This window comes from Carcharodon carcharias, chromosome 4 (assembly GCF_017639515.1).
Source record: "Carcharodon carcharias isolate sCarCar2 chromosome 4, sCarCar2.pri, whole genome shotgun sequence".
NCBI classification, from domain to species: domain Eukaryota; kingdom Metazoa; phylum Chordata; class Chondrichthyes; order Lamniformes; family Lamnidae; genus Carcharodon; species Carcharodon carcharias.
In genome coordinates this window covers 97,520,986-97,547,558 of record NC_054470.1, presented here as the reverse complement: position 1 = coordinate 97,547,558, position 26,573 = coordinate 97,520,986, and the positions used below count along the sequence as shown (strand labels likewise).

At 40.7% G+C, this 26,573-nt stretch overlaps 1 protein-coding gene across 3 annotated transcripts in view; it reads right to left on the bottom strand.

Annotated features, from left to right (window-relative positions):
• LOC121277477 (endoplasmic reticulum metallopeptidase 1) overlaps window positions 1–24,918 on the bottom strand; it is a 39,022-nt gene extending 14,104 nt beyond the window's left edge. For all 3 annotated transcript variants that reach the window (XM_041187014.1, XM_041187016.1, XM_041187015.1), the window contains exons 1-9: window positions 24,592–24,918; window positions 21,704–22,002; window positions 20,223–20,350; window positions 20,011–20,116; window positions 9,269–9,415; window positions 8,095–8,187; window positions 4,722–4,934; window positions 2,656–2,876; window positions 1,307–1,481 (exon numbers count right to left, since the gene is read on the bottom strand). In XM_041187014.1, the coding sequence (XP_041042948.1) occupies window positions 1,307–1,481; window positions 2,656–2,876; window positions 4,722–4,934; window positions 8,095–8,187; window positions 9,269–9,415; window positions 20,011–20,116; window positions 20,223–20,350; window positions 21,704–22,002; window positions 24,592–24,887 (1,678 nt within the window). In that variant the 5' untranslated portion in view covers window positions 24,888–24,918. The remainder of the gene's footprint in view (window positions 1–1,306; window positions 1,482–2,655; window positions 2,877–4,721; window positions 4,935–8,094; window positions 8,188–9,268; window positions 9,416–20,010; window positions 20,117–20,222; window positions 20,351–21,703; window positions 22,003–24,591) is intronic.
• Window positions 24,919–26,573: the final 1,655 nt, after the last annotated feature.

Sequence of the window (26,573 nt, the reverse complement as noted above, 5' to 3'; positions counted from 1 at the left end):
GTACTCTATCAAAGCAGTATTCTGTGCTCATGTACCTTTATTACAATATTTTCTGTGCAAGTCCACAAAGGTAGGAGATTTTGAAGAGGGAAAAAGGATCCATCTCATTCCATTTAATATCTGATATATATGCAGACCAGTGTCAATCATGTGTGAGCTTTTACCAAGAGTTGAAAAGACTTCAGGGTAGTATTGAATGAATTGCTTGAATGAACCAGGCTGCCACAATCCCAAGTATTTCTAGTCTCCAGAAATCCATCCCAATTCAAATAATTTTTACGCACCAGTTTGACTAAAAATTCTAATGCCATCAATGAACAAAATCTAGTGTTTCAGGATCAAGATACTGACTTGATGTTGCAAAAGCCAACATTGAAAGCCTGATCAATGAATTGGAGTAGTTGATTTTGAATGATTGCAAACCCATCATAGCAATTGTTGACATCCATCCCCCAGAGGTATAAGTGGCATTATCCCATTCACATCCACCCTCTAGATAAGAGTAAAAGATGATGCAGTTGTAGATAGCAAAAACAAATCTGTAAAGGACCAGCTTTGGGGAAAATACTTTCTCAAATATTGGTCTCAAAAAGCACAGTAATGTACTCACAGTTATCTGCAAAAGATTTTAATGGCTATGGACCTTTTTTGAAAGGCAAAAAAAGTTGATCACAATGATTTTCTCAGCTTTTATTGCATTGATATCTCTGGTGATATATAAGATTTTTTCCCCTTCACCTCCTGTTCTTGTGCCATTGAATTTCACAAGAACAGGAGGTCCAGCAACATGAATTTTTGCTGGGGGTCCTTTGATTTCACAAGGGATGCTGAGGATAATATGAAAGCTGGGATATTGTGAAAGCCAAGGGCTTTTGTTAACAGATTTATAAAGTACGTCACCAAATATTCCTTGACCAAAAATATATTAAACAGATTGTGGGTCTGACAGATAGCAAAAATTTGAGTGCCTTACCCCTACACCTGTACCCCTACATCTACCCTAGTAATTCCTCCTTCATAGGGCAATTCAAAGTCTAGGTCCACATGAAAGGCAAGACAAAATGTGACAGAGATTGGCAGAAAGGGAAAGACAACATTAAAGTGATAAACACAGTAAGAATTAGGGAATGGAAGACAAGCAGAAAGTGATGGGAAGAGAACTTTTGTGCAGCACAACAGAAAATCAACCAAAAGTACGAAGCGAAAAGCGTGTTCAAGTATTTCTTGAATTGTGTATTTATTTCATACTCATTTTCTTCATAATTATACAAAATATGAGAGTTTACCTTTTTGTTATCGCCCTTACCTTTTTGTTTCAGCTCCTTCCCAATCAGTAATTTCACAAATAGAGGAAAAGCCACCCACAATCCAGGCACATAGGCTGAGCACAGGTCTCGTTGGGTAAAGTAAATCAAAGTGCAGCACCAGATTGTTAATGAAACATCAAAATACAGCTCCGTCAGGTAAAACTCATTCATGTTCTGTACACAAACAAAATGATAATTTAGGAGGTCAGACATATGCCTAGAATAATTAAGTTTGGTGTCTTCATACCTATTCATTGGAAAGGATAGAGACTCAGGGAAGCATCATGCATTGCCTATACAAGCTGCTTTTGACAGTGAGACCTCGATTCCCCTGCCATAATGGAGTGGAGATCTACATACACGCCAATCTAGAAAAATCTGACCAATTCTTTTTTTAAAGCAAAGATGCTATTTTTAAAGCAGTCATGATTTTGCCCGAAAGTGCATGCCTCAGACAGACATTCCTAGGCCTTGCTTAGTCAGGTGGTTAACAGGGAATAAGAAAAGACCAGCTCGTTATTTATCTTAGCCACAAACTAATCCTATCCGAAATGGAATATACAGAATATTTGGTTCTGCTTAGATATTGGTGAATTCAAGCCATTGTTTACACGGGGCATGATTCAGTGTATTCCAACCATATTTTTGGTATAAGTAGATCAATGTAACTCAAGACAAATGCATGGGGTTTTGGAGTACCACTTTACAATATTGATTTACCAAAGAATGCAGTTACTGGGGTTAGTGTGACAATGGTCAGTATTCACTGTTGCTGTGAAAAAGGCAGAAATCTAAAAAGCTAAAAGTTCTTTATAACTCAAACCCCAAACACTAGAGATCTGCCTGTGGCTCATTTCCACAGTAGCTTCAGCACACAAATGGTTCCTTTAAATAATCATGACCGGAACTGGACAATAATATGCAAGATGTGGTCTGACTAGAGTTACAGTTTGGGGAATATATAGTTCTAGTTAAGTTGCTCTCATATACATAAACAGGAATTTTTAGCCAACACCTTGGCAGTTCATTAGCATGGGAGTTGAAACCCCTGGCTTGGTCATAAAAATGCTCAAACTATGCCTGTCAAAAGGTGGTTGCAAATTGCATTCGTTTTTCCTCTTTCTCCTCCCCACCCTCATACTTGGCTTCTGCAAAGTCAAGAAGCCATGAGGGAATTATACATCACTCCACAAACTGAATCTTCAAAAGCTCTAGTGCTAAATCTGCCACTTGGGCTTTGAGGGGGTTTGAAGAAGTGAATAGAAAAAGATAGAAGAGAAAAACAGCAGGCATCAATTGACAAGACATGGATGCAAATAACAAACTGAAAGGTGAACAATATACTTACTCCATAGTAAAGATTTTTTGCAAGTGTGTGAATCAGTATGAGCTTCACAAGGGCTATTGACCCATACAATATAACAGAAACATAGAAGTGGGAGTACCAAGACATCGCATGCCCAGTCAGAGACACGAACACCGCTACAATAAGGGTGGTTACAAAGATGATAAACCAGCAGATTAATGTGACACCGATTCCATAAAGGAGATCCCTCCTATAGTGAGATCCTGTAAATAATCACACCAGTTATACTTTTCAGGATAAACATAGAAATAATTGATGACATCCAATAGTTAGTTAATAAGAACAAAATAACATACATTGATATAGTGCATTTAATGTAGCAAAATCACCCAAAAGTACTTTACCAGAGCATTGAGAGACAAAAGTTAATACAGAGCCACTTAAAGGGATATTAGGATAGGTTACCAAAAGCTTGGCCAAAGAGTTAGGTTTTAAGGAGCAACCAAAAGGAGGCACGAAAGGCAGAGGGGTTTTGGGAGTGAATTCCAGGGCTTGGGGTCTAGGCATCTAAAGCCACTGTGCCAATGGTAGAGTGATAAAAATCAGGATGTATAAGAGGCCAGAATTGGAGAAGCACAGAAATCTCAATGAGAGGGGCTGTAAAGCTGGAAGAGGTTAGAGATAGGGGAGGGATGAGGTTGAAGAGGGATTTGAACACAAGAATGAGAATTTTGAAATTGAGATGTTGCCGATCAGGGAGACAAATAGAGCAGCAAATATACGGGTGAAGGGGACTCAGCAAGAGTTCAGATAAGGGCAGAGTTCTGGATGAGCTTAAGTTTACTATTTCTCTAATAATTTTCTCCTCTCCTTTCCATTTCATTTCATTTGAAACTTTAATTAGCAAAAGTCAGCAATCTAATCATTTACAACCCAGCCCATTAATGACCTCACCTCAAAGACCATCATATGTATGCTCCATTTCAGATAATGATCAAAGTGGGAACACTGGCAAAATTTTAGCTTCCATATTAGCAATAGCTATGCCGCTACTGCTGCCTCAGTTGGGATCAGCCAATGTAGCACAGACCAGGGAAGCATATACTCATTGTGTCACTGTTGGAGCTCCAGAATTATCGATTTTACCAAAGGAACATTGACGTTCCATTCTAGTTCTCAAAAAAGTGTTTAAATTTACACACATTAGCCGCCCTAAACATTTGAGAATAGGTGTTAGTTTTTAAAATATGCAAAATAATTTGGCCCAAATTTAACTGCAAAACACAAACCTATAATGCTGATGAACTTGTAACATAATTGCGAGATGCAGTCTCAACGTGCAAAAGGGCAAATCTACACATTTTCTAGACACCTCTACATCACAGAATCTTTCTCCTTCTGTTGAATGAAAACATTTTTGTCGCATGCAGTCATCAAGTGATAACAATGATTTGGAGTTTGGTGCTGATATCTTGACACTATTGCCTTGACATTCCTAAACTCCCCTGCCATTACAGGCACTTCAAAAGGAAAATAAAGACATATTTAAAAACACCCACTCACATGCTTCAAATGTGTCTAAGCCCTCATATAAAATATGTTACTTTGAAGTGCTGTGATTACCCAAACAAAGCACCACTTTTGACAAATGATCCATCAACATCATTGAAACTAATGACCAGTTAAATTGTTATTGGTGATGCTGATAGCGGTAGAAATGTTGTAGGGCACACGAGAAGCAACCGCTGCTCTTCCTGGAACAGTGATGTAGGATCTTTAAGGTCCAACTGAAACATGATACCAAACAGTTGCAGACTCTGCTTAATATCTCAAACGAAGGACAGCACCTCCGACGACGCAAAACTTCTTCGGTTAAATCTGTCACTATTCTGTTTTCAAGCCCTGTGGTGGAGCTTGCACCCTGCAACCTTCGGGCCTAGAGCCAGTACAACCAACAGAGCTAAACTGACATGAGCCAAACATTCTTTGCTAAATATTGCAATATTATTTTAAGTCCAATGTTACTATACTTCCTTAAAGCATGAATATATTTAGGATTAAAAAGTCACCACTGCAAAAAAAAAATCGGTTAAAAATTTGAGACTTACCTTGATTTACTGATATTGAGAATTTTTTTCCCAAGTAGACAATAGCTGCCACAGCCACCAAATAGTTTATTATAGCACCAATCCGTTGTGGGTAGGCCACAACAAACAATCCAAGTACATCAAAAAATACCATGGTCCCATGGCGATACTGTGTTGAGTCAGCTAACTCCTCAGATGTTGCTAAGTACTGCAGTACAGCCAGGATATTGTCACCTACAAATACCATAAGAGAGTTTAGAACAGTGGCTTAAAAATGGTTTTAATTACCTACTTCCACATCCTAACTCTTTGTGTATTTAGTGAATAAACAAATATGGCAGAGGAACTACTGAAAGATGAAGGACAAATTCTAACATGATTCAAAGCAGATTTCTCTAAATTGAGATGAGCTCTCAATGTGTTTTTTTTTTTAAAAAGAAAAGAAAAATAAGTTATTCCAGATTGGGGAGGGCCGGAGGCAGGAGTTCTAACTGTTCACAAGTTGTAATAGACTGGCAGTTTATCTATTCCTTGAGAATCGACAGCTTCTTGAATACATTGCCAGCTGGTGTGATGAGTGCTGACCCTCTGCATGCCTTGAAGAGGGAGTTGGAAAGTTTGCTGACTGGGGCAAAAATCCTGTTATATAAAAAAGTAACTATTTTTTATAGGTAATACTTGGCCCATGAAGGGAATTCCACAGCGTATTAATTAGTTCATGGGATGTGAGCACCACTGGCTAGGAAAGCATTTATTGCCCATCCTTAGTTGCCCTTGAGAAGTTGGTGGTGAGCTGCCTTCTTGAACTGCTGCAGTCCATGTAGTGTAGATACACCCACAGTGATGTTAGAGAGGGAGTTCCAAGATTTTGACCCAGCAACAATAAAGGAACGGCAATAGATTTCCAAGTCAAGATGGTGAGTGGCTTGGAGGGGAACTTCCAGCTGGTGGTGTTCCCATGTGTCTGCTGCCCTTGTCCTTCTAGATGGTAGTGATTGTGGGTTTAGAAGGTGCTGTCCAAGGAGCATTAGTGAGTTCCTGCAGTGCATCTTGTAGATAGTACACCGCTGCCACAGTGCATCAGGGGTGGAGGGAGCGAATGTTTGTGGATGGGATGTCAATCAAGCAGCTGCTTTGTGCTGGATGGTATCAAGCTTCTTGAGTGTTGTTGGAGCTGCACTTATCCCAGCAAGTGGAGAGTATACCATCACACTCCTAAGTTGTGCCTTGTAGATGTTGGACAGGAATCAGGAGGTGAGCAACTCGCCTCATGATTCCTAGCCTCTGATCTGCTCTTGTAGCCATAGTATTTATATGGGTAGTCCAATTCAGTTTCTGGTCAATGGTAACCCCCAGAATGTTGATAGTGGGAATACAGCAATGGTAATGCCATTGAATGTAAAGGGGCGATAGTCAGATTCTCTCTTGTTTGAGATGGTCATTGCCTGGCACTTTTGTGGCATGAATGTTACTTGCCACTTGTCAGCCCAAGCCTCGATATTTTCGCCTCTCCCTGGCAATTACATAGTTATGGGAAAGGAGGTGGAAAGTAGTATTGAACTATGATGGAGCAGCCAATGGTGGGGTAGGCTTGATAAACATCTGGTCTTTTCCTTCCTGTCATTTTCATATGCTTGCATTTCATCAAAGGCATCTTGTTTACCACTGCATCAATTGATCAGTATTCTAAAAGCGACCCAAGAAAACAAACATTTGCAAGAGGTCTCTTTCCAGATATAAAAACAAAAAAATAAAAACAAAAAAACTGCGGATGCTGGAAATCCAAAACAAAAACAGAATTACCTGGAAAAACTCAGCAGGTCTGGCAGCATCGGCGGAGAAGAAAAGAGTTGGCGTTTCGAGTCCTCATGACCCTTCGACAGAACTTGAGTTCGAGTCCCTACCCACTTTTCTGAGCAGACCCTGTTGTCCACCTGAATGATCTGGGTACAATACAATGGTGGATTCTTCTCACATGTAAAAATTGGCAAGCACCACACATGAAAGTTGCTTTTTCTTAACTGGTAGTTATCATGAACCCTCAGTAGCAAGTCATTGTTTGAAACAGATTAAATTTACCATGTCGCTACTATTTTATAATAATACCCTAAACAGGTACACCTGGCCAGACGTGTCTCAATTGCAGATATTTTGTCAAGGATGAATGACTGGCCATGAGCCAGAAGGTTCAATGGGTTCCCTGGCTATCTTCCAACTTCTGAAACCAGGCACCTGGAACCAAACCCAACTCAAACTGATAAGTTTGTGACTGTAAAGTTCCAAAGAACTCGATAAAAGGGCACGGTCAAACTGTTGAGGCAGAATAAAGAAGCTTTATTATACATGTATTCAATGTGCTTGGGGGCAAATTATAAATAAAACGTTTCATCTCCTAGCAAGGAACACTTCTAGAGCACAGAAGTCAATGCAATTTTAAATGCCTAAGTACAGTACCATAAATACTTGGGGAAAGTTTAGAAATTAAAAATTAGAATTATTTTGTAATCTGAGAAAACCATTTTAACACATTACTTCTGTCACAAAAACATTTCTATCTACCCCTGTAAGTAAAACATTAATTCTATTAAGAACACTGAGTGAATGTGAAAATACTATAATTGATGTTGTACAATTTAATATAATAATTCCAAAACAGAATTATCTGTGAACATATTTCTCTGCTGAAAAGCTCTTTTCTGCACTATTTACAAATTTACAGAAATGTTTTGAAATGTACAGCCTTGGAAAGTAGATAGAGACTTCAGTTAGGAAGCAAGCTACCATAGGAGAATTTCCCAGTAAAAATTTCCCATTTAGGATAGAAAAAAGGGTCATCATTTCAACACTGGGAAAAAAAACAAATTCTCCACTGGTAACTAGAAGCATAAATTTATCACTAAAAGAGTAATGGAACAGGTTTTACATGCATGCATGTACACAAACAGTAAGGCATGGAATCTGAAACTGTGGTGGAAGTACAATCCAGAACAGCTTTTAAAAGATAACAGGATAAATATTTGATTTTTAGAAGGTAAAGGGCAGGGAATTGGGGCAAAGGTGATAAGCACTTCTGGAGCTGATGTAGGCATGCCAAAAGCTTACTTCTGATTTGTAAAATCTTATGATTCTAAATTAAGCTAATCTATGTTTACACTTGTAAGGGACTAATTGAATGCAACAATCCACAATAATTAAAAAGTGCCCAAAGACAGAACCACATGCAAAATTAACTTCTCAGATTAAAAATGAATTGCAACTGATGGCTCGATTAATGAGCATTGCTTTCACTGTCACAAGTTATAAATTTTGAAAAGTCCGGTTCCAAAACAAACATTCACATTATTATTAGAACAAGAAGCACTTTGTGTATAAGAGGGAAAAAAAGTCTACTGACCAGCCCTCTTAATGGAGTCCAGAGGAATTCGATCTGCCGTGTCATACTTCGTGTGATAAATATAACCATTTTCAATGAAAGCCAAGTCTATTCCTGAAAAAGAATATAAATCATAAGATGGTCCCAAACAAATTAGTGACACAATTTTTTGTATCATCTCAGAATACACAATGGATTTGTTGAAACAAAAACATTAGAAAACACAGAAACCTATTAAGAGTACATCATCAATTATCTGTTTTGGCATTATCTGCTAAAAAATTTCACTGGAATCAGGTTGACAGCATGACAGGGATAAGGGCTTTCTTTTACAAATTTACTTTCAAGTACTCAGATGGCTATTTTCAAGTACAGCAGATGAGAACAGAACTCATTACCAAGTGCATTAGCGAGTAGTGAAACTCTGAATGCTCATTTCAGTGAAGAAAGCTCTTAAACAATCCAGGAAGGCAAATGCAGGTAAAACTTATTGCAAACTGACTGAATAAAAGCAGTAGTAAAAACTAAATCAACAGCAGAACCTCAATTATCTTCTATTTATAAAACCCATCAGTGGAGAGGAAGAGACTAGAAGTAATCCACCATTATGTTATGCATTAAGCTTCCAATATATCCTTCTCAGACTGTAGTATTGATTTGGTGCCAAAACCCTGGGGTTTTCTTTTTGAAAAACTAGTCAATAAAGAGGAGCCATTTTCCACAGTTCTGGGTACTTTGGCTGGCTGAAAACATTTATAGAAAATTACATTTTCTTAATAACACAAGTCATGTATCTTCAGCGCAAGGAGAATGGGCAACCAGATTCCACTGGCAATGCCTTCTTCGGATAGCTAACAGAAGATGCACAACAGTCACCCCAGCAACAGCACAGCCATCTGAATTCATGTTCTCCCTCCAGGAAATGCCACAGTTTCCACTTGGAATGGCTTAGATTAGGAATTGTGGCTTTCCACTCCCTGGCATCCTGCATTAGCGCATTAATGTGAAGTGCTGCCCAGCAGATTCGTTGACACAACGTTAAGCATTCAAGAAAAATTATTCTTTTTTTAAAAATTGAGGAATAAGGAAAGATGCCTGAAAATTGAATATTTAAAGGAATTCAGGAATACCTAGGTGTGAATTGTAGTCAATTTACTTAAAAAAAAAAATCGATAAAGAAACACTTGTACTATACCTGGAATATTGCCATAATCCCGATAAATTCGGAAATCTGTGTCAGAGGGAATGATGCCACTCTGAAATACTTCCTGACCAACAACAGATGCAAAAGGATGTTTAGCTGCACGAGCATATGCCTGAACCAGCCAAGGATTTTCAGGACCTTGAGGAGGTAAAAAGCAGATCTTTAAGATCACAGGGAAAATGTAACGCTCATTCCAACTAGCGAACTGTAGTGAATTGCTCCAGGGTTTGTTTCGGGCCTGGGCAGTTAATTCATACTGATAGATCCAAAGCTCAGCCTTACTTGCTAGGCTTGGATGGCTGTGAACATTGTTGATAGTGTTCTGTCATGAAGTCCAAGCAATGACACCAAAACACAGCACAGGACAAGCAATCAATTCAAGAGCAACTGAAAAGATTTTTTTATCTTTAAATTAGCCTCCGAGCTGATAAGTAATTTGGCAAATGAGTGTTCGTTGAATTTTCATTGCTTCCCCTCTTGCTGGCTCAGCACTGTACTCTACTCTGCCCTTTGGAGTTTAGAAGAATGAGAGGTGATCTTAATGAAATATAAGATTCTGAAGGGGTTTAACAGGGTAGATGCTGAGAGGATGCTTCCCCTCATGGGGAAATCTATAACTAGGGGGTACTGTTTCAAATTTATGTTACCGATTTATGGTAAAGATGAGGAGGAATTTATTCTCTCAGAGGGTCATTAGTTTTTGGAATTCTCTTCCCCATTGAGCAGTGGAGGCTGGGTCATTGAAAATATTGGAGGCTGAGTTAGACAGATTTTTGATTGGCAAAGGTGTCAAGGGTTATGGGGGAGCTGGCAAACAGGTAAGGCCACAATCAGATCAGCCATGATCTTATTGGATAACAGAGCAGACTCAAGGTGCTGAATGGCCTACTCTTGCTCCTATTTCTTATGTTCCAACCTGTGGGAGCTACATTCAGTTTGATAAGGCTAGAGTTGCTCTCCTTGGAGCAGAGAAGGATAAGGAGGAGATAAAAAACAGAAAATGCTGGAAATACTCAGCAGACGTGGCAACATCTATTGTAAAAGAAACAGGTCAGTGACCTTAGGTTAAGAGATTTGACAGAGGTATTCAAAAATCATGAATAGTTTTGCTAGAATAAGTAAGGAGAAACTGTTTTCAGTGGAAAAAAAAGGACACAGATTTAAAGTGACTGGCAAAAGGACTAGAGATGATACGTGAAATCTTTATAACAAAAAAAAGTACATTATGATGATCTGAAATCAGATTCAATAACTTTCAAACTGGAATTGGATAAAGGCTTGAAAGGAAAAAATACAAGGTTATGGGGAAAAAGGAGTGGAGCTAATTGGATAGCTCTACAAAAGGAACAACAGGCTGAGTTGTCCCCTGTACTGCATCATAACTAGAAAGTTCTTAACCCATCAGGAGAAGTTGGGGTGGGGGGGGGAAATGTGGTGGGGATTGGGGACACTCAGTTTTTTGGCAACCACTTTGCTATAATGGTGCATGAATGCACCTGAAGGTAATTAGTGCATTCTTAATATTTTCCTTTATATTCTATTATACTAATGTTTCCAGCAGGTATTTCAAAAAAAAAATAGCAAAATCTGTTGGCACTTCTGTAAAGTCAGTTGCAAATTCATAGCATTCTGCTATACAATTGATATAACTGAAGCCAGATATTCATCTGAAGAATATCATATAATATTATAGCTGCTGTATGTGCTCCGTTAATTAGGTAACTAGATAGAACCAGGTCTGTAGGCAATGTTTTAGGTTACGATGTGAAATTTAGTTTTCATACATTTACACTATAAGTGTCTGAACAAAGCAATCCCACTTCACATCAATGCCAGAGTTTGTGTAAATCTAGATTTAGGCCCCATTCTGGCAGTCAATAAAACATTCCAGAGGCATGCAAGTAACCAAACAAATCAATGAGATGGGTTATGAGGAACTTATTTTAAGAGGAGAATGAAACTGAGGAGTTTAAGGACGGAATTCCATAAAGTAGGACCCACACAGCTGAATGTTTTGCTACTAATTGTGAGATGAGGGCAGGAAGGAGGTGCACAAGAGGCCAGAGTCAGAGGGGGACATAGAGCTTCAGGAGGTTGTGGAGCCAGAATAGGATGAAGTCATGGAGGGATTTATAAATAAAAGCAAAAACAGTAAAGTTAAGGTGGCAGGAAACCATAGGTTAGTGTGACCAGATGAGGGGCTACGATGGCTTAATGCAAAGAGAGTATGTGCAGTCAAGTTTTGGACAAATGGAAATTTCATGGAGAGTAGAAGATAGGAAGCCAATGCAAAGATCGTTTGCGTCATCAAGATCGGAGGTGACCCACACACATACAATGCCTCAGTGGCAGAAGATAAGAACATAGGAACAGGATAGGCCATTCAGCCTGACAAGCCTGCCCCGCCATTCAATACAGTCATGGCTGATCATCCATTTCAATGCCGTTTCCTCTACACTATCTCCATATCCCTTTATGACATTGGTATTTAAAAATGTCAATCTCTGCTTTAAACATACTGTGGTGAGCTTCCACAACCCTCTGGGGTAGAGAATTCCAAAAATTCACAACCCTCTGGGGTAGAGAATTCCAAAAATTCACAACCCTCTGAGTAAAAAGATTTCTCTTAATTTCAGTCCTAAGTGACTTCCCCCTTACTTGGAAATTGTGTCCCTCTGGTTCTAGACTCCCCAACCAGGGCAAATTCTTATCAGCTACTACCCTGTCTATCCCTTTAAGTATTTTGTAGGTTTCAATGAGATCACCTCTCATTCTTCAAAACTCTAGAGAACACAGGCCCAGTTTCCCCAATCTCTCTTCATATGACAGTCCCGCTATTCCGGTGGTTGGTAAATCTTCGTTGCACTCTCACCATGGCAATAATATTCTTCCCAAGCTAAGGAGACCAAAACTGCACACAGTACTCTAGGTGCAGTCTGACCAAGATTCTATACCAGTGACAAGCCATCAGGGTTCTGAGTACAGCCTGTCACATGTTTTGTTGAGGGTTGCCAAATTCTGCTGGTTTCCATTCACGTAGTTTTTTCCTACCGGTATTACTAAAGTGATACGCACACAAAGCGGGGCATGTAAAGTGCAGTGCAGTATGGTGCATGCTGCTTGCACACAACATTGACTGAGAGCCATGCACTCCCTCTGCATCCAATCAAATTGCTGCATGCGAGCAGACTTTTCTGCTATGGAACACTTCAAATGCAAGAAGCACAACAGGTTAACAGATGGTAACCTAATGTGCTGAACTGCGAAGCGTCTGCACATCCTCGAGTCCTAATCTAAAAAAGCTTCTGGAGGACAGATCCAACCAGAAGTTGCACTGAATTTGATGTAAGGTAATGGTAAATATTTTTGTTTTTACCATTTGAAATTGATGACAGTTTTATTCATGCGTGGATGATTAAACATTTTCTATAACTCATTATGAAATATTTGGAGGGTATTAAAATGTATTTAATCTTATTCGTTGGGTCATGGTTAGTGCACATACCCGACTTCAATCCTGCGGCCTACTGAGATGAAGGAGGGCCACTCATGTGGCCCACTTACTAGTTTAGGTTGCCCATCACTGTTCTGTACAATTGAAGCAAGACTTCACAACTCCTGTACTCAAAACCTCTTGCAATAAAGGCTGACATACCAATAGTCTTCCTAATTGCTTGCTGTACCTGCATGTTAGCTTTCAATGACTTATTGATGAGGACACCCAGGTCCCTTTGTAACTCTACACTTTCTAATCTCTTACCATTTAAGAAATACTCTGCGCATCTGTTCCTCCTACCAAAGTGGAAAACCTCATATTTTTCCACATTATATTCCATCTGCCATGTCCTTGCCTACTCACTAAATCTGTCCAAATCCTCTTGAAGCCACTTTGTGTCTTCCTCACAACACACATTCCCACCTAGCTTTGTGTCATCCACAAACTTGGAAACATTACATTTGGTCCCCACATCTAAATCATTGATATATATTGTGAACAGCTGGGGCCCAAGTACTGATCATTATGGTACCCATTAGTTGCAGAGAATAACCCGTTTATTCCTACTGTTTCCTGTCTGTTTACCAATCCTTACTCCATGCCAATATATTTAGCTTACATTTCGCCACATTTCTATTTCTCTTTAGTTCTGATGAAGAGTCATACGGACTTGAAACATAAACTCTGTTTTCCTCTCCACAGTTGCTGCCAGACCTGCTGAGTTTTTCCAGCTATTTTTGTTTTTGTTTCAGATTTCCAGCATCTGCAGTATTTTGCTTTCACCAATATATTACTTCCTATCCCACGTACTTTAATTTTGCCAAGCAACCTCCTGTGAGGGATTTTATCAAAAGCCTTCAAAAATCCAAGTATACTACATCCACCAACTTCCCTTTATCAATTCTTTTAGTAACATCTTCAAAAAACTCTAACAGGTTTATCAAACATGATTTCCCATTCATAAATCATTGTTGACTATGCCCAATCAGATCATTATTATTGAAGTGTCCATTTATCACATCTTTAGAATAAATTCTAACATTTCCCTAACATTGATGTAGTACCCCACTTCCTCTCTCCCTTCCTTCTTAAATAGTGGGGTAACATTTGCTACCTTGCAATCTGCAGGAACCGTTCCAGAATCTATAGAATTTTGGAAGATGATCACCAATGCATCCACTATCTTCATAGCTACTTCTTTCAACACTTGGATGTAGTCCTAGGGACTTATTAACCTTCAGTCTCACTAATTTCTCCAAAACAACTTATTTACTAATAATAATTTCCTTCATTCCTCATTCCCCCTTGTCTCTTGGATCTCTAATTCTGGGAGATTTCTTACATCTTCCTTAGAGAAGACAGACTCAAAGTAATCATTTAGCTTCTCTGCCATTTCTCCATCCCCCATTATAAATTCCCCTGACTCTGCCTGTAACGGACCCATATTTGTCTTAGCCAAACGTTTCCTTATTATGTACCTATAGAAGCTTTTATAGTCCGTTTTTATGTTTTTTGCTAGTTTACATTCATACTGTATTCTCCCCTTTATCATCAGTTTCTTGGTCCTCCTTTGCTGTACTCTAAAATGCTCCTAATCCACAGATTTGCTACTATTTCTGGCAACTTTATAGGCCTTTTCTTTTAATCTTTCACAATCCTTAACTTGCTTTGTTAGCCACAGTTGCCTGACTTTTCTTTTCGGGTTTCTGTGCCTTTAAGGAATGTATAATTACTGTAAACATAACTTTTAATATATTTTCCCAATCCACCTCAGCCAATTTCCCCCTCATGTCTTCATAATTTCCTTTGTTCAAATTTAACACCCTGGCTTCAGATTGAGCTACCCCACTTTCAAACAGAATGTAAAATTCTATCATATTATGGTCACTCATCCCTAAAAATTCTTTTACAAAATTATTAATTAGCCCTTTTTAATTACATAATACTAAATCCAAAATAGTCTGTTCTCTAGTCAGTTCCTCAACATACTGCTCTAAAACCATCCCTAACACACTCCAGAAACTCATCCTCCACAGGTCAAGATGTGACTTATCAAAAACCAGAAGACAAGAACAGCATTCTCATAATGCAGAATCAATGAATGGATGCAGCACAAAGCCAATGTTCTCAGTATAACAGTAAAGCTGACGAGAGATTAGTTTTTCTATCACAGTTCCATAAACTTTCTAGCATCCATTAGAGAGGTGGTTGGGCATTAAAATTATTGCTCGGTACTCAAAAACTGCATTTGTTTTTAAAGCACATCCCTTAAATCACTGGTGTACATCTAGTCCTGGGGGAAATCTAGAGCCTGCCAAAAATACATATTGCAGCAAAAAAAAAAAAATTTGCTCGGTTAGCTCAGGTTTCCACACCCCCTGATGCTGCTTTCGTACAATATGGATATTTGCACCCGCACCACCAGGTCCCACAGATTGCTACAATCCAAAACGTACAAAATCTAAGCATTGGGAGCTGCTAATGCTAACACAGATCTTCCAAGATATAAAAGCAGCTTAAAAGCATGCAAGCAGTTTAAAGTTGGTACAGTATCTGTGTCACACCAGCTTTTCATTGCAAATCCCACCACCGCCCACACATCAATACTAGGTGGCAAAAACAACTGAACCTGTAAAAGGTACTAAACAACCTTCTCAAATAAGACATGGACCCCTAGTGCCAACACAATTGAGGTAACCAACGTCTCATCGGGAGTTGAGATCCTACAAACTCAGTTAGCGGCACAGAGACACCCAGCTGTGGCATACTTAGAGGGACAACACACAGCCCCATGTTATAAATACCCAGTTCATGCTTCATTGTCATATGTTGGAGGCAATTTGTAATTCTGGGAAGATTAAAGTTTAACTGTAGAAAATGGGATAAATGCAACTAAAGCAGTTTGAAGGCTATTACACTTAAAAGGTTAGGGCTGTATTGACTTAAGAGGTTAACTGCTAAGAAAGGCAAGATCATAAAACAGCAAGTGGGCTTACTTAGCTTAAGAATCAGAGATAAGCTGTCTACACTGCTTGCAAAGAAGTGCAGCCCAGAGAGTTGCTTTATTTTGGGAGTTAGAGCTACAATTAATTTAAAAACATTCAGTGAGCCCTAGCAGACCATGTCATCATGGAGACGGGTGGAGCTTAAGAAAGTTCTAGGCCTAAATTTTTCAATCCATCCTGCCGTGGGAATTTTTGCGGGCGAGAAGGGTAATTTGACGGACAAATAAAAAGGTCCATTGACTTCAGGCATCAATTTCCGTCAATCCCATCCCTAATGTTTCAATTTACCTCTGCGTTTGCTGGGGGAGTGAGTGCTCTGCAGCAGGGGAAAAGGCCATATGAAACAAGTGCTGCTATTAGCAGGCTCCAGGCAGCAAAAGTGTAATTGGAGCTCAAGAGAAATCCCAGGATCTGTTTGATAGCTCTGTGCAGTTAGGGCTCAGGAGAAGTCCTGGGGAGCTGAGGTGGTGGCAGAAGGTAAAACAAAAATAAAAATAAAAATATCTGGAAAAACTCAGCAGGTCTGGCAGCATCTGCGGAGAGGAACACAGTTAACATTTCGAGTCCGTATGCCTCCTCAACAAAACTAAGTAAAAATAGAAGAGAGGTGAAATATAAGTTGGTTTAAGGGGGGGGGGGGGTGTCACAAGTAGAGCTGGGGATAGAGGGCCAGTGATAAGTGGAGATAGCCAATAGATATCATAGACAAAAGGACCAAGAGGTGTTGAAGGTGGTGATATTATCTAAGGAATGTGCTAATTAAGGGTAGAAAGTAGGACAAGCAAGGTACAGATAGCCTTAGTGGGGGTGGGGTGAAGGAATCGAAATAGGCTAAAAAGGTAGAGATAAAACAATGGATGGAAACACATAAAAATAATGGAAATAGGTGGGAAAAGAAAAATCTATATAAATTATTGGGAAAAAAAGGGGGTGCGGATGGAGGAGAGAGTTCATGATCTAAAATTGTTGAACTCAATATTCAGTCCGGAAGGCTGTAAAGTGCCTAACCGAAGATGAGGTGCTGTTCCTCCAGTTTGCGTTGAGCTTCACTGCAGCAATGCAGCAGGCCAAGGACAGACATGTGGGCATGAGAGCAGGGTGGAGTGTTGAAATGGCAATCGACAGGGAGGTCTGGGTCATGCTTACAAACAGACCAAAGGCGTTCTGCAAAGTGGTCACCCAGTCTGCGTTTGGTCTCTCCAGTGTAGAGGAAACTGCATTGGGAGCAACGAATGCAGTAGACTAAATTGAGGGAAGTGCAAGTGAAATGCTGCTTCACTTGAAAGGAGTGTTTGGGCCCTAGGACGGTGAGGAGAGAGGAAGTGAAGGGGTAGGTGTTGCATATTCTGCGTTTGCATGGGGAGGTGCCGCAGGAGGGTGTTGAGGAGTAGGGGGTGATGGAGGAGTGGACCAGGGTGTCACGGAGGGAACGATCCCTGCGGAGTGCCGCCGGGGAGGGTGAATGAGGAGGCTGGTGGGGTGATAAGTGAGGACAAGGGGGACCCTATTGTTTCTGGGAGGGAGAGGAAGGTGTGAGGGCAGATGCGCGGGAGATGGGCCAGACACGGTTGAGGGCCCTGTCAACCACCGTGGGTGGAAAACTTCGATTAAGGAAGAAGGAAGACATGTCAGAGGAACTGTTTTTGAAAATGGCATCATCAGAACAGATGCAAAGGAGATGAAGGAACTGAGAGAATGGGATGGAGTCCTTATAGGAAGTGGGGTGTGAGGTGCTGCAGCTAAGGTAGCTGTGGGAGTCGGTAGGCTTGTAATGAATATTGGTGGACAGTCTATCACCAGAAATTGAGACAGAGAGGTCAAGGAAGGGAAGGAAAGTAAAGGAGGTGAACCATATGAAAATGATGGAGGGATGGAAATTGGAAGCAAAATTAATAAATTTTTCCAGGTCCAGATGAGAGCATGAAGCAGCACCAAAGCAATCATCGATGTACCGGAGAAAGAGTTGCGGGAGGAGGTGGGAGTAGGACTGGAACAAGGAGTGTTCCACATACCCCATAACGAGACAGGCATAACTGGGGCCCATAGCCAAACCTTTTATTTGGAGGAAGTGAGAGGAGTTTAAGGAGAAATTGTACAGTGTGAGAACAAGTTCAGCCAGACAGAGGAAAGTAGTGGTAAACACCTGAATCAACCAATCTCATTGAAACTGTCATCCTCACAAAGGACTCCAAACGTTTCACTTTCAAAGGTCAAGCCTTTGAATTCCCTTAAAACTGCTCCAACTTAGACTGTCTCAACGACTCCTAGTTCTGTTGAAGGGTCATGAGGACTCGAAACGTCAACTCTTTTCTTCTCTGCCGATGCTGCCAGACCTGCTGAGTTTTTCCAGGTAATTCTGTTTTTGTTTTGGATTTCCAGCATCCGCAGTCTTTTGTTTTTATCAGAGAAAAGTAGTGGTGGATGGGGATTGTTCGGACCTCTGTTCGAGGAAGAAGCGGAGAGCCATCAGACCATCCCAGTGGGGGATGGGGGTCCAGGGTGAAGAGGCGGCGGCTGGGGCCAGGGAACTGGAAATTGTTGATATGATGTAGGTGTCAAGGAATCACGGATGTAGGTTAGAAGGGACTGGACAAGGGGGGGAGAGAACGGAGTCAAGATAGCAAGAAATGAGTTCTGTGGGGCAGGAACAGGCTGACACGATCGGTCTGCCGGGACAGTCCTGTTTGCGGATTTTGGGTAGGAGGAAGAAGCGGGCCGTCTGAAGTTGGGAGACTATCAGGTTGGAAGCTGTGGAAGGAAGATCTCCAAAGGAGATGAGGTCAGTAACAGTCCTGGAAACAATGGCTTAATGTTCAGTGGTGGGGTCATGGTCCAGGGGGAGGTAGGAGGAAGTGTCTGCGAGTTGATGCTCAGCCTCTGCGAGGTAGAAGTCAGTACGCCAGACAACAACAGCACCACCCTCGTCAGTAGGTTTGATGACAATGTCAGGGTTGGACCTGAGAGAACGCAGAAGGTTACTGGATACATGCTGGAAAGGCTTGGGGCTCAGTAGAAGTCCTGGGAGCCAATTGTAGCTTAATGAAATCTAGAAGCAGCGCCAGCCCAGTGAAGTTAGCTGGATATTAAAGTGCTGAAATTGCATAAATAAGTAGAGGCTGGAACGCAGGCTCGGAAATATGGGGGAATGGAACCTTAGGAGATTGAAACCCTCAGAGGTGTGCAGTCGTTGAGACAGTCTGAGTTGGAGCAGTTTTGAGGGAATTCAAAGGCTTGACCTTTGAAAGTGAAACGTTTGGAATCCCTTGTGAGGGTGACAGTTTCAATGAGATTGGTTGATTCAGTTGTTTACAGAAGTCTGGGTGGGTTGCTGAGAAATCCATGGGATTTGTCTTGGTTGAATTTATTGTACAGTGTGTTGTGTTCAACCACAGTTTGCCTGTTAATTCACATGTACCTCATATTCTTTAGCATACAAGATAGATATTGTAAATTATCTTTGACCTTGTACAATAGAGTTTATTTTTGTTTGTTCAAAATTCATGGAATTTTGTGGTTTTATTCTCTTTGCAAGTGTCCTGAATCTCAAGCTTTGTCTACTTGAAACAAGACGTTAGTGGTCCCTAATCGGATCTTAATAAAAACTTGGTGTAGGATCATAACTCCCACCTCAGCCCAAAAACATAAACTTAAGTACCAAGGCCCCTTTCCAAGGTCAAAATAATTGCAGTCAAACTATGAATTAGAATAACATCATGGTTCTATTTCTTATGCCACCTGTGAAATGGTGAATTTCATTTGTAGCAAATTGTATTTGCAGCAACTCACTGATGGGACAGCATATAGTCTGTTCATTACATTTGTATCACAAAATGCATCTTCAAAGCCTCAAATTTCCTAACCTTAGCCAGCTGGTCAGGTAGCAGTAAGAAGCATAAATAATGAAAAGCTGAGGCAAAACGCTGTCCCAGGACAGGAGAGAGTAGCAAGAACAAATAGCAGTACAAATTAATGCAGACCACCATCAGGCATCTTTTGCTTGTCAATTACAGACTAGTATAGAGTGCTGGATGGGTGGTACAAGTAGGGAATAAAAAGGAACCTAAAAAGAGATCAAAATAAACCACACAAATGAGGATTAAAAAAAAAGTAACAGCAGGTTTTGAGATTATCTTGTCCACAATTTCCTTCTTGATACGTCTAATTAAACACAGAACACACTCAACACATATTGCAAAATAACCAGTCTCTGCTACCAACAAAACAATGGTTACCTGTCTGAAAAACAAGCTCCTTCCCTCCTACACCAGCAGCTTCCAGGTTAATAAATGCCCTTATTAGTTTAACCCAAGGGTGCTGTGTAATAAATCCATGGCTTGCCTGACAAAACATAAAACGAGCACAGGATGGTACACTGAAGGTCAAAAAGGATAATGCTGTTATTTTCGTGTCACATACACTCAACATATTAAGGTTTATAGCTTACTTGCAAAACATTCTCTTCTGCTCCATTGAAAAGAAATATGACTGCATGTCGCAGGGGGGTAGATGAATTAGACAGGGCATTCAGAACTTCTAGCATAACTGCACAACTGACTGCATCATCACTGGCACCTGTCAAAAACAAGCAAATCTGCCAATATGTATTATCCGATACGTGTCAGTTTGTATGAGAAGTATAAATGCCAGTGTAAAATCAAGACTTCCTCTGTATCAGCAGCTACTAGAATCCTGGGAGTACCAATTACCTTGATTTTTTTTTTAAATTAAAAGCGAACTTTGAGAGAAAATTCTCTCAAAGAATTTTAAAAATAAACCTGTATCAGTTTTTAAAGTCTCAAGGTTATTCTAATGCATGCTGCGCAGATACCTACATAGTTACAAAACAAATATTTAAGATAGGATCTGAAATCAGTTTAAGAGATTTATTTCTAAACAAGGATGCGAGAGATTCATCGAATACATTTTCTAATCTACTGCCTGCACCCCATTTACCTCTTAAAAGTATCTATCTTGTCTCTTACTTTCTATCTTTCTCATACATCTATTTTATTAAGTATCTTTTCCTTGTGATTGTAATACTATGGTGAGCACCAACGTTGTTGATTGGTCGACAGGAATCACTGAGCACCATACACCAGTCAGACTGCTGGGGGAATAAAAATCATGCTGTTTTTAGCTTCAAGTAGAAAAACATCCCAAGGTCCTTCCAGAAATTCTAGTTACTCCCCTCCCCCACCCAATCGCTCCATCTCTGGTTTCATCTAGCATTGTGGCCCCAACCCCAGTATTATTACAGTTCCACTGCTTCCTTCCCTTGCAATCTAGCTGTAACTGGTATTTCAGGAATACAGCCAACTGCAGATGCCCAGGTCTCTCTCTGTCAGCTACACTCCAAAATCTTCTGGCACACTAAAACTGTAATGTGATGCTGCTTTCAAGATACGGAAGCTGGCTTTAGTGACGTCAGCATAGGGAGGCAGTCCCATGTGCTCCATTTAAAAGTAGAGCCAGCGTGCCTACAGAGACCAGCAATTTTCATGAGCTATGGGGAGAGTGCAGGGTGACAGGATTGACAAAGTTGAATAAAGAAAAACATGCGCAAACAGAAGTGTCAAAAGACATGAGTTTTGTCATCAAATACCCCTATAAAAGCAAGGCAAGACTTTGCTCCTTTAATTCATATAAGCTTTGCATTAAATGAAAGGCTTTTTGACTATAATATCATCATTTGAGGAACTTTTTGTTTGTTTAGTGATAGTCAGCCTAGCAGTCCTGGCCTTCTGCATTAGATGGCAGACACAGAAACTGAGCCCATCTCATCTGTCAATGACCCACATATTGGGAAACGGTCATAGTGTACACACCTAAAGTACCAGTTTTGACTAGATTGCAAAACATAGAAACATTACAGATTACTACAAGATTATTCAGGGAGAAGGGCAAAACAAAAGAATACCCTTTTACCTGGACTGTTGGCCACTGAATCAAAATGGCAGTTTGCAAGTACTGCATGCTTTGCTCCATTCTTTGGTTCCAGCTTCACAACAACATTGGTAATATTATCATAGTAGCTACTGAAGCCTCCCAGAAAGTCAATGCTGAAAAAGCCAGTTGGTCTCTGAATATCCACTACAATGCTATTTGCCAGTGCATTTTCTTTGATTTTCTGGATCTGTTTTAGCAGGTAGTTCACAGTAAGGATTTCATTAGCAGGGCTCCCGACAGGTCTAGGTCCAAAATCAGTAATGTGCTGGAGATGCTTCCTAAACAAGATAAATGAAGGTTTGGTCACCTTATTAAATGCAACAATTTTATTCTGACTACCTTTTGAATAGAAGGCATCAATCTTTAGCCTCTTGACTATAAACCTCTACAGCTCATTCAAATCGTATTCCACCAGCCTAGATGTTTCATGTATGCCCAGAATGGGTGCAGGTTTCAGCTATGCTCCACTTTCAGAATAGCACTCCTTAATGCCCTGGTGTGGATTTTACATTTTCCAAAACCAGTTCTGAGCAAGACTACCAATTTATCTGAAAAAAAATTATATTGCTATTTATACTGAATCATAAGCAAAAGTGTGAAGGGATCTAGGACTTATACATTCCATTAGTATTGGCTGAAACTCAACCCAAGACTGAGAGATGAAAATAATGTGTTCAAACCCATTGCATGCAAGACATTTCCCCACCTTTAAATGGCTTTCTTTGCTATTCTGAAGATCATGCACAATTCTTCCCCTCTTCTTAAAAATAACTTCTTAAATTGAGATAAAAACAAAAATACTGCGGATGCTGGAAATCCAAAACAAAAACAGAATTACCTGGAAAAACTCAGCAGGTCTGGCAGCATCAGCGGAGAAGAAAAGAGTTGACGTTTCGAGTCCTCATGACCCTTCGACAGAACTGTCGAAGGGTCATAAGGACTCGAAACGTCAACTCTTTTCTTCTCCGCTGATGCTGCCAGACCTGCTGAGTTTTTCCAGGTAATTCTGTTTTTGTTCTTAAATTGAGAACTGGCTAAAAAAAACTAGGAAGTGTTAACCAAAACTTTTTTCTCTCCCTCACCAATCTTCTCCAAGGCAGTGGCTCACGCTAGGATATAGCTCAAAGGTACTTTGTACACATGACGGTTCTTCATGTTTGAGCTACAAGCAATTCAACTGCTAAAGTCATCACAGCCAAACCCAAGCATGTGGCCACACAAATGAACCTTCCATCAATGATCACTGGAGTGGGAAACCTGCTACACCGTAAATACTGGGCCACCCAGTTTCCTGGTCTCAACCTGAGCAGTAATCAAATGTTTAAGAAAATGATGGGGAACTTGTTGAACCAATCACTTTTTCAGGCCTGCTGGTGGCAGTCTTGAGTAGAAGACCCCCTGGTGAGCAGTTACAGGCCAGAAAGGTGTTTTCAAAAATTTCAAAAAAACTTACCAAAATAAAAACATGGCATCAAAGAAACTATAAATTTTATAACCTTGTTTTAGCGTCACAAAGTCAATGCCCCACTCCAGAAAGTGAAGCGCACAATGTAGACTGGTACTTCAGAATAATACTAAGGGAGTGCTTCACTATTGAAAGTTAGTACCTTTTGGATGAAGTATTTGTGATGCCTTGCAAGATGAAAAACACTTTACAACTATAAGTTATTTATTTCTATTGCGGGAAGCCACAAGAAGGACAAAAGAAAAATCAACACAGGGTAAGAGACACTTGGGGCCCAATCTGGATTGAAATGGAAGTGGGGCCTGAATAAAATGGCAGCCAGCTCCTGGATTCAGAAGTCCCACCTCCAATTCACAGCACCAGCTATTTTCAGCGGCACGGGAAAAGGGGGTCCCAGGTTGCCTGTTGTTTAAAGCTGCTGCCACCATTTTAAAGATGGCCAGTTCAGATGCCCCATAATTTTCATGGAGGCAGCCACTATCAGGAAATGCTGCAATTGGAGGTGTACCCATGTCAACCACAGTCACAGCTGGCAGGGCTTGGAGAGGGGGGCCTGTTTTTTTTCCTCCCGATGGCTTATTTGGCTCATTTTTTATCTTTAGCGTTCTATGTGACTGCAATCTCTTATTATAGGCCCATCTTGCCCACACCCACCTGCTATGAAAACTGGGCAGACGGGCTCCTCCAGGGCAGAGACGGGATTGAGAAAACACCCAACTCCAGATACCTGTCTCATCCACGAAAATCCTGGCCTTGGTAAGAGTTTGGTTGGTGGCCGAGATGCAGATAGAGGTAGAAGGAAATGGTCTGAGCTTGTGCCTTGGTGTTGGGCTCAAAATGCAAAACATTCTGACCCAAAGGCAATAAGTATTGGGTTGGGCTGGTAAATCTGACAAACAGATTGGCACAATTCCAGAATTGGTGCACCATTAATGAAGAACACAATACAAGCCAATACAAACTAAACTTGCAATTGCAAACCACCATTTAGTCATTGCCTCATCGTGTAATTGCCCCTGTTATCGCAGAACCCATTACAATGAAAGAAAATAGACGTATTAGGCAGAAATGAAACTTCACATTCAAGCAGCCCACAGTCTGTACATTTCTAATCAGTGCTCCAACCTTGCTCCATTTAGCTCTGAACTAAAACCAATTGTTAGATGTTAATTAAGGTGATATCTACAAATGTTCAAACATATGTTTAGTGATAACGTCTTACATATAAATATAAAGCAACAATGGTGCCAGTGTCAGATTGGTACCAGTGCTTTAGCTATAATCATAGGAACAGGCAAGGCTCAATGGAAAATAGAGCACTGGTAAAAAATTGGTTTATTCTCGACAGAAACAGGGATCAGCAGCCGCCGGGGTTGGATATTACTTATCTATTTATTATTACCTTGCTGTGTTTGCATTGAAACCGTCCCGGTTATGACTGGGTCCCACCACCACCAGCTGCTGCAGCGAGAGCTGGACCAGAGCCCAGAGCAGCAGCAAGTAGACGGCCACCAGCAACAAGGCGGTCGCTTCCGCCACCGCTCCCGCGGCCCTCACACCACCATCCCGGCCTTTCCTGGGCGGCGGCGGCGGCGGCGGACTGGGCTTGGGCTCTGGATCGGGCCCAGCCGGCGGAGGCTCGGCCGCCCGGGCCCCGCGGATCCGTACGCCCCGGCTTTCCCTGACGACCGCTGACATTGGAACGCAAGCACTCGCGACCGCTCGCTCGCTCGCGGCTCCCAGGCTCGAGGCTCCGCCCCAGCTGCAGCATGCCCAGGCTAGCGAGGTGCAGCCCTTTCATCACTGCACCCCCGCCCAGCTCTAATGAGATTGCAAAGCAGACAGGACTGTTTACTTTCTTTGAAAGACCTGGGACTGAGGGAATGCAAATGCATACATTATACAAACATAATATAAACAAAAATATACATTAAATATGTCTACATTATTATATGTTATTTATACATATTTATTATATACAATAATTAAATATGTACTGGCTGATATACGTAAAATATTTATACATACTATGTGTGTGTATCACATTTATATATGCACTGCGTGAAATATATAAAATATTGATATATGTACAGCCTGATATATAAAATATTTATATACGCACAGCCTGATATATATTTGTGTATATATATTTATGTATGCACTGCCTGATATGTATAAAATATTTATATACACACACTGCCTGATCTAATATTTGAATACGCACCGCTTGAGAGTGTGGTTGATCACAGGAAATAGGAGCAGGCCATTCCGCCCATTGAGCCTGCTCTCCCAGAAGGACAAGCTTGAAAAATGACTGACACTGGTCAGAACTGGAGTTCCATTTTAAGGTATACTAGATCAGTTGGGACTAGTACCAATCATTTCCCAAGTTTTAAGCTTTCCCCCAGCACCCCCCCCCCACCCCCCTTCTGAGCTGCCAATTGATAAGCTCATGGCCAGTCTGATTGTGGCCTTAATTCCACTCTCCTGCCTGTCCCCATATCATTTAACTCCCTTGCCAATCAAAAATCTGTCTAGATTCAGTTGTGGTTTTCAAAAGAGAATTAGATCATTATCTGAAAAGGGAAATGTTTACGGGCTATAGAGAAAATGGGAGTGGCACTAGATGAGTTGGTCTTGCAAAGAGCTGGCACAGACACAATGAGCTGAATGGCCCCCTATGCACTGTAACCATTCTATGATTCTCATCTATGATTACGCAATGGTTCCTTTATTTTTAGAAAATACAGAAGTCACTTCCTAGGATCATGTGTAACCTTGCAACAAACTGGTTGCCAGGTTAAATTTGTGGTTTCAGTTATCTCATGCATGTATTCCAATCAGGACATGTTGGAACACTATTATTTTGTGGGAAGGTCAAGCTTGCAACTCGTGTCATGTACTCCATTGACGATGATGTGAAATATTCAGATTTAGCACCAGTGGTGTTTAGATGCTTTTACGTGTGAGGTATGCAAAGCATATAATTCAGCATCATAGCCATTCTCTGTCCTGATGACTGTGCTATGATGCCTTATATGAAGGAGCATATCCTATTCATCTGTATACAAAAATAAATCTGAAAGTGTAAATTTGGTAACATTTCACAGGCACATGTGTTTAAGCTCCACTCCACGGTTTGAACTGGTAATTTAGGTTTAAAGTCCAGTTGGGTTTATTGCATTGTCAGCAGTTCTGGTTTTTGGAAGAGATTCTTAGCCGAGGTCTGTCTCAGGTATTCAAAGGCACAATTGAAAGAAGAGCAGAGCAGTTGCCCTGGGCAATATTTAGCTCCCTTAGCCACTACCCACAATAACAGACTAACTAACATCATTATTTGTGTGATAAATGGCCATAACATTTGTCTAATGTTACAATGACTGT